The 13,008-nt window shown below is 48.8% G+C and overlaps 1 protein-coding gene and 1 long non-coding RNA gene across 2 annotated transcripts in view; one reads left to right on the forward strand and one right to left on the reverse strand.

Annotated features, from left to right (window-relative positions):
- Positions 1 to 13,008, reverse strand: part of LOC308471181 — a 157,299-nt gene that overhangs the window by 120,132 nt on the left and 24,159 nt on the right. The window lies entirely within an intron of this gene.
- The window catches only part of TAMALIN (trafficking regulator and scaffold protein tamalin), a 37,775-nt gene that overhangs the window by 9,796 nt on the left and 14,971 nt on the right, over positions 1 to 13,008 (forward strand). The window contains exon 2 of the mRNA XM_080994910.1: positions 12,098 to 12,147. Coding sequence (XP_080851036.1) covers positions 12,098 to 12,147 — 50 coding nt within the window. The remainder of the gene's footprint in view (positions 1 to 12,097; positions 12,148 to 13,008) is intronic.

Raw genomic sequence — 13,008 nt, forward strand, 5'->3', positions numbered from 1 at the left:
ACCAGGGTTTTTTTTGCAAGCAGGGAGCCATGACTGTTAAAGTCATGTAAATGTGCTTTCAATGCATGGTGCGGGGGTAGCCTCTAAGCCAGGGGTCCCCAACCTGTGGCCCATGGGCCACAAGCGGTCCACAGAGGCCATTTAACTGAGCCGCCCACTCAGTGAGTCCCCACACGCTGCACTAAACCGGCGCAGTGCGGTGCAGAGACTCCAGAAATTGCATTTGCGCATGTCTACGGTGCCGGAAATCGCTTGTGTGCATGTCCAGGCGCCAGAAATCGATTCTGCGCATGCCCAGATGCTGGAAATCGCTTCTGCGCATGCCCAGATGCCAGAAATTGCTTCCGGGCATGTCCGCGGTGCCGGAAATCACTTCTGTGCGTGCCCAGACGCCGGAAATTGCTTCTGCGCATGCCCAGACACCGGACATCACTTCTGCCATGTTCACGGCGCCGGACATCGCTTCTGCACATGTTCACGGCACCGGAAATCGCTTCTGCACATGCCCAGACACTGGACATTGCTTCTGTGCATCTTCATGGCGCCTGAAATCACTTCTGTGCATGTCTGTGGCACCGGAAATCGCTTCTGCGCATGCCCAGACGCCGGACATTGCTTCTGCGCATCTTCACGGCGTTGGAAATCGCTTCTGTGCAGAGAGATCCTCCGAGGGCCGAACAGGCACAGTGCACCACCGGAAATCGCATCTGTGCATGTCCACGGCGCTGGAAATCACTTTTGCGCAGGCACGATTTTCGGCATCTGGGCGTGCGCAGAAGCGATTTCTGGCGCCGTGGACATGCACAGACGCGATTTCCGGTGACGCACTGTGCCGGTCCGGCCCTCGGAGGATCTCCGCAGGAGTCATCCGGCCCCTGCCCGGTAAGCCTTGCCTGCCCCTGCTCTGAGCTGTAGCGTAAATATAGCCCCGCAGAGGCAATTTGGCCTCCAAGTGCTACGTCTCTGAGCCGAAGTTTGTGTTGGTTGCGGCAACAGTTGGGGGAAATAAGGACTCATTTCCTGTGCAGCTCTGCACATCCCATAATAGTATCCTGTGGCTATGGCAGCCTGTTACTGCACGCAGAGATAACAGCTGCTGAAAGGAACTTTGAATGCTGCGAGCTATTGTACAAATGGGCTTGAGCGCCGGAGAAACTGTCTAGAAATAAGTTCCCTTAAACGAGTTATACAATTTGTTGCTTTTAATAGGGGGGCGGGAGACGGAGCGGGGGCCCAACTGCTGTGGGGGGAATGACGTCAGTGCAAAAAAAAAAGCGCCCCCCCCAACACCTTGACATCACTGTTTTTCAGAACAGGAATGACATAAGTGTAAAGAAGCAGAACAATTGTGTCAGGGACTTGTGTGGTGGCGGCTAATTTGCGATGTTGTTTCAAAACAAGCTTCAGAAACTTTTCTGAGGTTGGGAGCAGAACTGTGGAAGTTTTTTCAATTGCTCCTGAGAAAAGCTTTAAAAATAACCAACAGTAACGAATCCCCAAAGCAGAAATTTGTGTACTTTCCTTCTTTTTTCTTTTTTCTATTTTGCGCAATTTCTGTACAGTGGTGCCTCGCAAGACAAAATTAATCCGTTCCGCGAGTCTCTTCGTCTTGCGGTTTTTTCGTCTTGCGAAGCATGGCTATTAGCGGCTTAGCGGCTATTAGCGGCTTAGCAGCTATTAACGGCTTAGCAGCTTAGCGGCTATTAACGGCTTAGCGGCTTTAAGAAAAAGGAAACAAACTCGCAAGAACTCGCAAGACGTTTCGTCTTGCGAAGCAAGCCCATAGGGAAATTCGTCTTGCGGAACGACTCAAAAAACGGAAAACTCTTTCGTCTAGCGAGTTTTTCGTCTTGCGGGGCACCACTGTATCAAGTTGTATGGATGCTCTATTAAAGCCCACCTGGTTTGTTGCTGATTCTACCTCTGGGGTGAATCCAGAGGCAAAGAATTATTCGTATTTTGCGGCATTCCATCTGCGTCCTTCAGATGTCCAATAGCTGAACTCTGTTTCCTTCAGAGTTAAAATGGGAGAGATGGGCTTCACTATTGCACCCCAAACAGCCAGATTCAAGGGTGCTGAATTCTTATTATCTCTCCTCAAAAGGAGTGCGAAGTGTGCATTTTTACAGTTCTCAACACACCTCCTGATTAGGAGGAGGAAACTTCATAGCAGCCATTCCTGCCGATATCTCAATAATAATAATAACAATAACAATAATAATAATAATAATAATAATATATTACAGTGGTACCTCTGGATGCGAACGGATTCGTTCTGGAGCCCCATTCGCATCATGAGCAGAATGCAACCCGCATGTGCGTGCGTCACGATTCGCTGCGCATGCGCATGACGTCATTCTGAGCATATGCGCATGCGCGAGCGGCGAAACCCAAAAGTAACCCATTCTGTTACTTCCGGGTCACCGCGGGACGCAACCTGAAAAGATTTAACCCGAAGCGACTTTAACCCGAGGTATGACTGTATTTTAATGAACCTTTTAAAGAGGGTAAAAGAGGAGAGCGCAAAATATGGTCTGAAGCTCAACATCAAAAATACGAAGATAATGGCCACTGGGCCCATCACCTCCTGGCAAATAGAAGGGGAAGAAATGGAGGCAGTGAGAGATTTTACTTTCTTGGGCTCCATGATCACTGCAGATGGTGACAGCAGTCACAAAATTAAAAGACTCCTGCTCCTTGGGAGAAAAGCAATGACAAACCTAGACAGCATCTTAAAAAGCAGAGACATCACCTTGCCAACAAAGGTCCGTATAGTTAAAGCTATGGTTTTCACAGTAGTGATGTATGGAAGTGAGAGCTGGACCATAAAGAAGGCTGATCGCCAAAGAATTGGTGCTTTTGAATTCTGGTGCTGGAGGAGACTCTTGGGAGTCCCATGGACTGCAAGAAGATCAAACCTATCCATTCTGAAGGAAATCAGCCCTGAGTGCTCACTGGAAGGACAGATCCTGAAGCTGAGGCTCCAGTACTTTGGCCACCTCATGAGAAGAGAAGACTCCCTGGAAAAGACCCTGGTGTTGGGAAAGATGGAGGGCACAAGGAGAAGGGGACGACAGAGGACGAGATGGTTGGACAGTGTTCTCGAAGCTACCAGCATGAGTTTGACCAAACTGCAAGAGGCAGTGGAAGAGAGGAGTGCCTGGCGTGCTCTGGTCCAGGGGGTCACCAAGAGTCGGACACGACTAAACAACAACAACAAATGGCAGTATTTATACCCCACCCATCTGGCTGGGTTTCCACAGCCACTCTGGGCGGCTCCCAACCGAATATTAAAAACACAATACAGTATTAAACATCAAAACCTTCCCTAAACAGGGCTGCCTTCAGATGTCGTTCATTCATTCAATCAATCAATCAATCAATCCAGGGGTTGTCAACCTGGTCCCTATTTCCCACTAGTGGGCGTTTCAGAATTCTAGGTGGGTGGTAGGGGGTTCTATGGCACAAGACTGGTGGGTGGTAAGGAAATTTTACCATCAAGAAAGATGCATTAGTGGGCGGTAGGTATAAAAAGGTTGACTGCCCCTGATTCAATCAATCATTCCATTCCACTATCCTTCTTTCTGTCAAGGAACGGAGGGGAACAGAAATAATTATTTCTTCAACATCTTCACTTAATTCATCATCACAACATCCCTGTGAGGTTGGTCAGGTTAGGCTAGGCATGGCCAAATTTAACCCTCCATATGTTTTTTAGGACTACAACTCCCATCATCCCTAGCTAAAAGGACCAGTGGTCAGGGATGATGGGAATTGTAGTCCCAAAACATCTGGAGGGCCAGTACAGTGGTGCCTTGGTTCTCAGACTTAATCCGTTCCGGAAGTCCATTCTAAAACCAAAGCGTTCCAAAACCAAGGTGTGCTTTCCCATAGAAAGTAATGCAAAACGGATTCATCCGTTCCAGACTTTTAAAAACAGCCCCTAAAACAGCAATTTAACATGAATTTTTCTGTCTAACGAGACCATTGATCCATAAAAGGAAAGCAATAATCCATGTTACTGTACTATAAAATAAATAAAACAGTATTGTAGATGATAAAAATTAGAATCAAAAAATTTTCTTACCTGCACTGATGATAGTCGTTGTTTGGATGGGGGACTTTTATCCATTTCTGCAGCCACACAGTCAATCAATCAATCAATCAATCAATCAGTAGCTGAACTGGGATCCACACAGTCACAAAAACAAATTAACTGAAAAAGCCTCAAAACAAAAAACGCAAAATAAATAGCAAAAACAAAAGCACCAAATATAAGCTCCAAATATCACCTCAGAACACTGCAATTGGAAACGGAAGGCTTGAATTACAATGGGGGAGGCGCAAATTAACAGCGCAACAGGGGGACACCTACTTCCAGTCTTTCAGTGTTCAGGTTCCAAGTTGTTCGTGAACTAAGCTGTTTGAAAACCGAGGTACCAGTGTACCCTTCAGTGCCTCTCCCCAGCTTTTGCTCCCTGTTCTCTCTCACACTGAATTTGCAATGGATGTAAAGTGTCACAGTCGGATGCAAGGGAAGCTGTTTCATAGGAGTTCCAGCTTAAAACTGCCCTGTTCAACAAGTTGCTGTGCGTCAGGAATTGTCTACATTGCCGCTTGAACACGGATCCTTTGGGTAGGCTGGAAAATGCCAATTTTTAAAATTCATGGCAGAAACCAGGGTGCAACCGGTGACAGGGCAAAACTCCCCCCATCTTCTTTCTCAGTGCTGAGCCTTGGATGGTGTGGCTTTGGTAAATGTTCAGCGCAAATCTCAGTTTACTCATCACCCAACCACTGCTGTTTGCCTGTAACACATTTGGGGACTGAGAGGCAAGAACGCTTCCACATAGGTTGTGAGCCCAGGCATTCTCCCTCACACACAATTTGCCATACCCTCCAATGTTTCTCTGATGGAAACAGGGGTGTCCGTTGTCGTTACATAGCACGCGCATGTACATCATGATTCACGATATGTCTTCGGGACAGAAACTATGGAACCGGTATCACGATTTCAAACTGCTTTGAGCGATAGCTCAGTCAGTAGAGCATGAGACTCTTAACCTCGGGGTTGTGAGTTTGAATCTCACACTGGGGACTCGGCTACATTGGCAAAGAATAAAGCACTTTATATGCATTGTTTGTGGCGCCATGGGTTAAACCACAGAGCCTAGGACTTGCCGATCAGAAGGTCGGCGGTTCGAATCCCCGCAACGGGGTGAGCTCCCATTGCTCGGTCCCTGCTCCTGCCAACCTAGCAGTTTGAAAGCACGTCAAAGTGCAAGTAGATAAATAGGTACCGCTCCGGCGGGAAGGTAAACGGTGTTTCTGTGCGCTGCTCTGGTTTGCCAGAAGCGGCTTAGTCATGCTGGCCACATGACCTGGAAGCTGTACGCCGGCTCCCTCCGCCAATAAAGCGAGATGAGCTCCGCAACCCCAGAGTCGGCCACAACTGGACCTAATGGTCAGGGGTCCCTTTACCTTTATGCATTGTTTATGCATTCTAACAATGTGACAACAGATGGCGCTGTGGAGATCCGTTCTTGCCAACCTGATTTCTCGAAGTTTGCAATGCGTTTAACTGGAACGCTTCTTGGATGTGTCTAGATCCAGCCTGGGCCAAAGATTCCTGCATTGCCGGGGTTCGATTAGTTGACCCCCGTGGCCCCTTCCAACTCGACAAGTCTGTGATTCTCCAATATACAGTGATACCTTGTTCCTCAAACGCCTTGGTACTCAAACAACTTGGAACCCAGACACTGCAAACCCGGAAGTAAGTGTTCTGGTTTGCGGACTTTTATCGAAAGCCGAACGTGCTTTGTTTTGAGTGTTACGCTTCCAATTTGAGTGCCACACTTCAGTTTTGAGTGTTACGTTGAGTTCTCTCTGTTTTTGCTATTTATTTTGTGCTTTTGTTTTCGTGGCTCTTTCTTGTTTTGTTCTTGTGACTTTGTGGAACCCAGTTCAGCTACTGGTTGATTGATTGTGTGACTGAAGTACACTGTTTACCGTTTTCATTTTATGGACCAGTGGTCTCATTAGATAGTAAAAATCATGTTAAATTCCTGTTTTAGGGGTTGTTTTTAAAAGTCTGGAACGGATTAATCCTTTTTGCAGTACTTTCTGTGGGAAAGCGCTCCTTGGTTTTGGAATGCCTTGGTTTTGGAACTGACTTCTGGGACGGATTAAGTTTGAGAACCAAGGCACAGTGGTACCTCTGGTTACGTACTTAATTTGTTCCGGAGGTCCGTTCTTAACCTGAAACTGTTCTTAACCTGAAGCACCACTTTAGCTAATGGGGCCTCCCGCTGCCGCACAATTTCTGTTCTCATCCTGAAGCAAAGTTCTTAAGCCGAGGTACTATTTCTGGGTTAGCAGAGTCTGTAACCTGAAGCGTATGTAACCCCAGCTACCACTGTACTACTGTATCAATATATCGCCCAGCCCTGCTGGGGAGCATGTGCGCCAAATTGGGGCTGAAAATTGAGAGCCCGAATTCTGCTACTGCTGACCTATAGCCCTTTCCCAGAGTGAAGTCCCCTGATTCAGGTGCCTCCCCCGGGGTGTCCCAGCAGGGGTGGGGTGCCATCTGGGTCCCCCCTTCAGACTGCCCGATCTCTTTTCTCCTTGTTTGCCCTGCTCTTGCGCAGCCTCTGATCTGTCTGCCGCCTCTGATCTCTGTAAAACTGTGACCCTGGAAAAGGCAAAAATAAGAATTAAAAACACCCTGCGCCTCACGGCAGGAAACCGCCCAGCCAGGAGATGAAAAGGCCTGTTTGTTTATGGAGCCGTCCGCCCCATTGATGGGGAGGAGTCAGAGCACAAAGATATTGTGCAGGAGAAGCTCATTTCACTTTCAAAACGGCTGCGTGGAATTATTTGCATGCGTTTTGACTGTTGTGCCTCGCGTTGTGCCACCAATCTGAGGGAGCCCGGTGGCAGGGGGAGGGAGCCTTCAACCTCCCCACACCCCGCCCCATATCTAAAGGGTGATTCCTCCTTGCACCCAGCTCTGACTCTGCCAGCTTGCACCCTCCTCAACCCAAAAGATGTATCTCCTCTTTTTGCCGCCTCTGCCTCCAGCTGGATATTGGAAGCACATGTTTGCACCGGGGTCTGTGTTTAATTACTGGTGGAGACAGCAGTCTCTGCAGGTCCAAGACGGCTTATTTCTTTTTTTGCATCTTTGGGCTCCCGGGGACCAGAGTGGAGGGATGGCTTGCCGCGTTGGAGGCAGGCTTGAAAGGGAATAATTGGGCTTTTTCCGCATCCTCTTTCCCTCAGCTGGTTGCCATTTGGAGCAGCTTCTGTCAGTGCTGCTGCTGCCGCCTCCTCCTCCTCCTCCTCCTCCTCCTTCTGTTTGCTTATTCTTTTTAAAGCCCTAAACGGCCTGGGCCCAGTATACCTGAAGGAGCGTCCCCACCCCCATCGTTCTGCCCAGACACTGAGGTCCAGATCTGAGGGCCTTCTGGCGGTTCCCTCATTGCGAAAAGTGAGGTTACAGAGAACCAGGCAGTTCTTTCTCCCCAGAGCATCTCCCAGGTTTTTCCTTTCTCCCCTTTGCCACAACTACCGTATTTTTCGCTCTATAAGACGCACCTAGTTTTTGGAAGAGGAAAACAAGAAAAAAAATATTCTGAATTCCAGAAGCCAGGACAGCCAGCAGGATCACAGCGCAGCTTATGGGATAGCCAGGCGCAGCCTCTCCCGGGCTGAAGGCACATGCTCCATGCGGCTCTTTAAAGGGAGCACTGAGCAGAGCCTCCCTCATTCGCTCCATAAGACGCACACACATTTCCCCTTACTTTTTAGGAGGGGGAAAGTGCATCTTATAGAGCGAAAAGTATGGTATCTGGTCAGTTGGCTCCAGTTGCCGAGCAGCAAAATTGGCTTGTTCTCTGCTCAGCTAGCGGTACGTGGCGGCGGCCCACACCCAGAAACCAAACCACGCGGTTTTCAGTGGGACTCGAGTAAGCTGGACTCCCCCTGCAAAGCGTGCGAGCAGTTAACTCGACCGGCTGTGCAAAGAGAGGAAGCATTCAGAAGACTGAAACTGGATCCAGTTGACTTTTCTGGATCAGTCTGGAGCAGAGCTCTAAAAACAGAGGGAGTGGCTCTTTTTCACCCAGAGGGGCCACATTAATTCTGAGATGGGGGGTGTTGCATGCCAATGATGGGTGAGGCCTGCGGCCAAAGTGGATGGAGCGATGAATATGACTCTTAGCCTTTGTACAGAACGCTGCAGCCGTACAAAGCCCAGAGGTGCTTGCACAATAGGGCGTGTTGAATTTTTCAACCTTCCAGAAATGAGGGGCGCTTAAAAGTTGTAACGTGACCAGGGAATTTGAAAGAGACTTTGGTTAAATTAATACCGTTTGGTTTTGCTTGGTAAGTGAAACGCGCATAAAATTGCACAGAAATCTTTAAAAATGATTGCAGTTATAACAGACCCTCCAAGTGCCCCTATTTTCCAGGGATGATCCCAGATTTAAAGAAGCCGTCCCGGTTTCTGACTTGATCCCAAAATGTTCCGCTTTTCCTTAGTCCCTATTTTCATCAGAAATGTTGGAGGATAATGGAGTTATGTGACCCCTGAGGCAAGGAGTTAAGTAACTACAACCATTAGAAGACATCTGAAGGGAACCCTGTATAGGGAAGTTTTTTAACTTTTAATTTTTTATTACATTTTTTATATATGTTGGAAGCCGCCCATAGTGGCTGGGGCAACCCTGTTAGATGGGTGAGGTGGTATTATTATTATTATTATTTTATTGTTGCTGCTGCTGTTGTTGACTAAAAGGTAAAGGTAAAGGTACCCCTGCCCATACGGGCCAGTCGTGTCCGACTCTAGGGTTGTGCGCCCATCTCACTTAAGAGGCCGGGGGCCAGCGCTGTCTGGAGACACTTCTGGGTCACGTGGCCAGCGTGACGGAGCTGCTCTGGCGAGCCAGCACCAGCGCAGCACATGGAAACGCCGTTTACCTTCCCGCTATAAAGCGGTACCTATTTATCTACTTGCACTTGGGGGTGCCTTCGAACTGCTAGGTGGGCAGGAGCTGGGACCGAAAGACGGGAGCTCACCCCACCGCGGGGATTCGAACCGCCGACCATGCGATCGGCAAGCCCTAGGCGCTGAGGTTTTACCCACAGCGCCACCCGCGTCCCTAGGGTGTCCCTATTTTCATTGGATAAAGTTTGGAGGGTATGTTGTAAGCATAGACTGACCAAGCTAAATGTTGTGCAGTCACAAAAATAATATTTGAATTCCTTGCACCCAAAGACATATTTTTAAGACCCCCTCACTGGAGAAATATGCAAAAAACTAGTTCCACCCCTTAACATGACACACCTTATGTGCGTGCAACACCTCTTCATCCAGGCAGGCAAGGAGCACTCAAGAGCAGGGCCAGGGAGAAAAAATCCCGAGGGCCAGATAGAGAATTCCAGTGGGCCACCCCTCAGCTTTAAGATCCCCACCCCTTCTCTGAAATGATCCCAGGAGTGTGAGCTTTGGGTGTGTAGGTTCCTTAGGGCACCAGGCAACTGGGATTTCTCCTTCCCTGGCAATCTGCTTCTGCAAGTGGATTCAAGAATACCCTGGGATTCATCTTCTGCAACTACAGGCCTCAATCCTGCACCGCAGTTAGGCGTGTTGATGCCCATCAGAATAAATGGGTTTAAGTGTACGTAACTTGGTGGTTAGGCCATGGGAAGGCCCAATTGCCTTCTAAATCCAGCCCGCGGACAGTCCGGGAATCAGCGTGTTTTTACATGAGTAGAATGTGTCCTTTTATTCAAAATGCATCTCTGGGTTATTTGTGGGGCAGAGGAATTCGATCTTTTTCTTTCTTTCTTTCTTTCTTTCTTTCTTTCTTTCTTTCTTTCTTTCAAAATATAGCCCGGCCCCCCACAACGTCTGAGGGACAGTGGACCGGCCCCCTGCTGAAAAAGTTTACAGACCCCTGACTTAGGCTATAAGTGTCCAGTTCTGGCCCTCTGCCTCCTTTGATTTGAGTCCTTCAGTTATCCCACTTCATTAATGGGCGAGTCACTTGTATTGTATCCAAACTCGAAGCAGCTTTTTCTGGCCCAGTAAGTGGGCCTAGACCTTTTCCGGAACAGAGAGCTAAATCCTCATCTCTGCTGCGAAACAGCGGCACGCTCTTCCCAAAACCTGAAACAGCTCCAACGAGCTCACATTGGATAGGCTTGCAAAACTATTGCGAGGATCTTTGAGCCAACAGGCCGTGATCTAAGCCTTGAGGTCATTTTAAAGGTAAAGGGACCCCTGACCATTAGGTCCAGTCGTGAACGACTCTGGGGTTGCGGCGCTCATCTCACTTTATTGGCCGAGGGAGCCGGCGTACAGCTTCCAGGTCATGTGGCCAGCATGACTAAGCCGCTTCTGGCGAACCAGAGCAGTGCATGGAAATGCCGTTTACCTTCCCGCCAGAGCGGTACCTATTTATCCACTTGCACTTTGATGTGCTTTCGAACTGCTAGGTTGGCAGGAGGTCATTTTAGGCTGGTGTAAAACAGCGGCTTAGAGAGAGACACATTTTGTGCTTACACGCAGGCTCTGGCTGGCGTGTGGAAATGTTTGCATCCCATGCGAGAGCAGATGTTTACTTTCAAGCACGATCCCCATTGCATGTGTGGCTCTTTAATAGAAACCTGCTGCCTCTGCCTCTTGGCTGCTCCCAGCAACGATGTGGAGTTCAGCCGGGGGGAAAACGCCCAAAAGACGCATATGTTTGCATGCTCGCGCAACTTGGAAAACTTCACAAGAGATGGCGCATTGTCGCTCCGTCCAACTGCTGCCGGGCGGCTTTGCCAAGATGTCTTACGTTCCGAATGCTCAATGGGAACCGGAATGTGGATCTGCCGCCCACCTCTGAGTGGGTAGTGGGATCTATTTATGCAAAAAGATGTGCTTCTTTGGCCCTCTCCCCGGCTCCCAGCATGCACTGGGTGGGCCGCTCTGCTCAAACAACCAACAATGAGAGGGTCTGTTTGGGATGAGCCGGACAATTGATTTTATTTTTCCAAATAATGGGGCTTTTTGCATAAAACAGGCTTTCTCTCTCAAGGACTTCTCGTTTCCCCCCCATGGCATCGAGCCATTTGGCTTTAAAAGCCTGCAATGTTCAGGACGTGACTTGGAGCTTGCATGCTTGAACATCGGAATTGGTGGTGGGTGTTAAGACCCTCTCTTTGCAGTTGCAGTCCCGGGCCAAGTATCTGAAACATTTGAACCAGGGCTGTTCCAAGAAAAGCCCCCTGAAATAATCTGGTTTATGCTAAAGCTCTAGCAATAGGCTCATCTTTTGATGGACACCAACTCCCATCCGCCCCAGCCAGCGTGGCTAATGATCGGGGCTGATGGGAGTTGTAGTCCACCTGGAGTGGGCAGATTCCTTTTTACAGTGGTACCTCGGGTTACATACGCTTCAGGTTACATACACTTCAGGTTACAGACTCCGCTAACCCAGAAATAGTGCTTCAGGTTAAGAACTTTGCTTCAGGAAGAGAACAGAAATCGTGCTCCAGCGGCGCAGCAGCAGCAGGAGGCCCCATTAGCTAAAGTGGTGCTTCAGGTTAAGAACAGTTTCGGGTTAAGAACGGACCTCCGGAACGAATTAAGTACTTAACCCGAGGTACCACTGTACAAGGTTATGTAGTGTGCTTCAAAGCCATAGAAAGGGGTGGCGACTAGATCTGGCAACTAGGGGAGTTTTTAGTGTTTGATATTTTATTATGTTTCTTGTTTATATGCTGGAAGCTGCCCAGAGTGGCTGGGGCAACCCAGTCAGACGGGCAGAGTAAAAATAATAAAATCGTGATCATGTGCAAACAGATGTCATTCAGCACCTGTTCCTCTGTGGCTTTTCCATAGCTTCGAAACCGTGAAATAGTTCTCCCGGTGCAGCCCTCTACCTTATCCAATCTTGGGTGTTGTAGCTTTCGTGTGTGTGTGTGTGTGTGTGTGTGTGTGTGTGTGTGATATATATATAGAGAGAGAGAGAGAGAGAACATACTTTGAGGCATGCCTTGACTAATTGTGGTCTTTGTTTACCTCTTGCCATCTCTTCCTTAGGGCTCCGGATTCAAATGGCGATCTCTCAGCCAGTCACCCGAGCAGCACAGGTAAGTTCCTTTGTTCCTTTCCTCTAGAAGAATTTAAGCGGAATCAGCAAATTCTGTTTGCTGGCTTTCTGCTTACTCTTATCTCTCTCTGTGTGTGTATCTCTTAAGTCAGACTAAGCGTGTAGCCTTGCGGTATTTGTGATTGCCCCGTGGACTCAACAGAAAGCACATCCGATCACAATGGTGTGTCCAGACGGTCGTCTTCTTCCTTCCCTGCCTCCCCGCGCTCTCTAGTTCATTTTTTCCGCTGCGGCTCCTTAATCCTGGATCACAGCTGCTGCCACACGTGCTGCCACCCTCTAGGGTATTCCCAGCTCAGCGGATGGTCTCTGGGGGTGTGAATGGCCTTCGGGGAGGGGCTTTAATGACAGGGCCTTCATCCCTGCCTCTGAATGAGCTGCTCTTTCACAATAGCGACAATGGCTTGACTGATTTCTAAAAGGAGGCAGATCATCTGGGGAGTGTTTGACATTCTCCCCCACCCCTGGGGTGCGCTTGAGAGGAACAGGGGTTAATTCCCAAAACATAGGCAAGGCATTTGGCTTTCCCTGCAGGGTAGTCTTGAGAGTGACATCTGCTTTAATCTGCGGGTGCCTGGTCCTCTCAGGTCCTCTGCAGGCACCTGGGGTTGCTCTGAGCATAGGGCTCTAGGTGGAATTCCGTTCTCTGTCCGTCCCTCTCAGTCCCAAGATAAACTACTCATAATAAGTAGACTCCTGTGTCATCTGAACCATGGGTAGGTAAACTAAGGCCTGGGGGCCGGATCCGGCCCAATTGCCTTCTAAATCCGGCCCACGGATGGTCTGGGAATCAGCGTGTTTTTACATGAGTAGAATGTGTCCTTTTATTAATAATAATAAT

Source organism: Podarcis pityusensis, assembly GCF_964106645.2.
Source record: "Podarcis pityusensis genome assembly, chromosome: 2".
Classification (NCBI taxonomy): Eukaryota; Metazoa; Chordata; class Lepidosauria; order Squamata; family Lacertidae; genus Podarcis; species Podarcis pityusensis.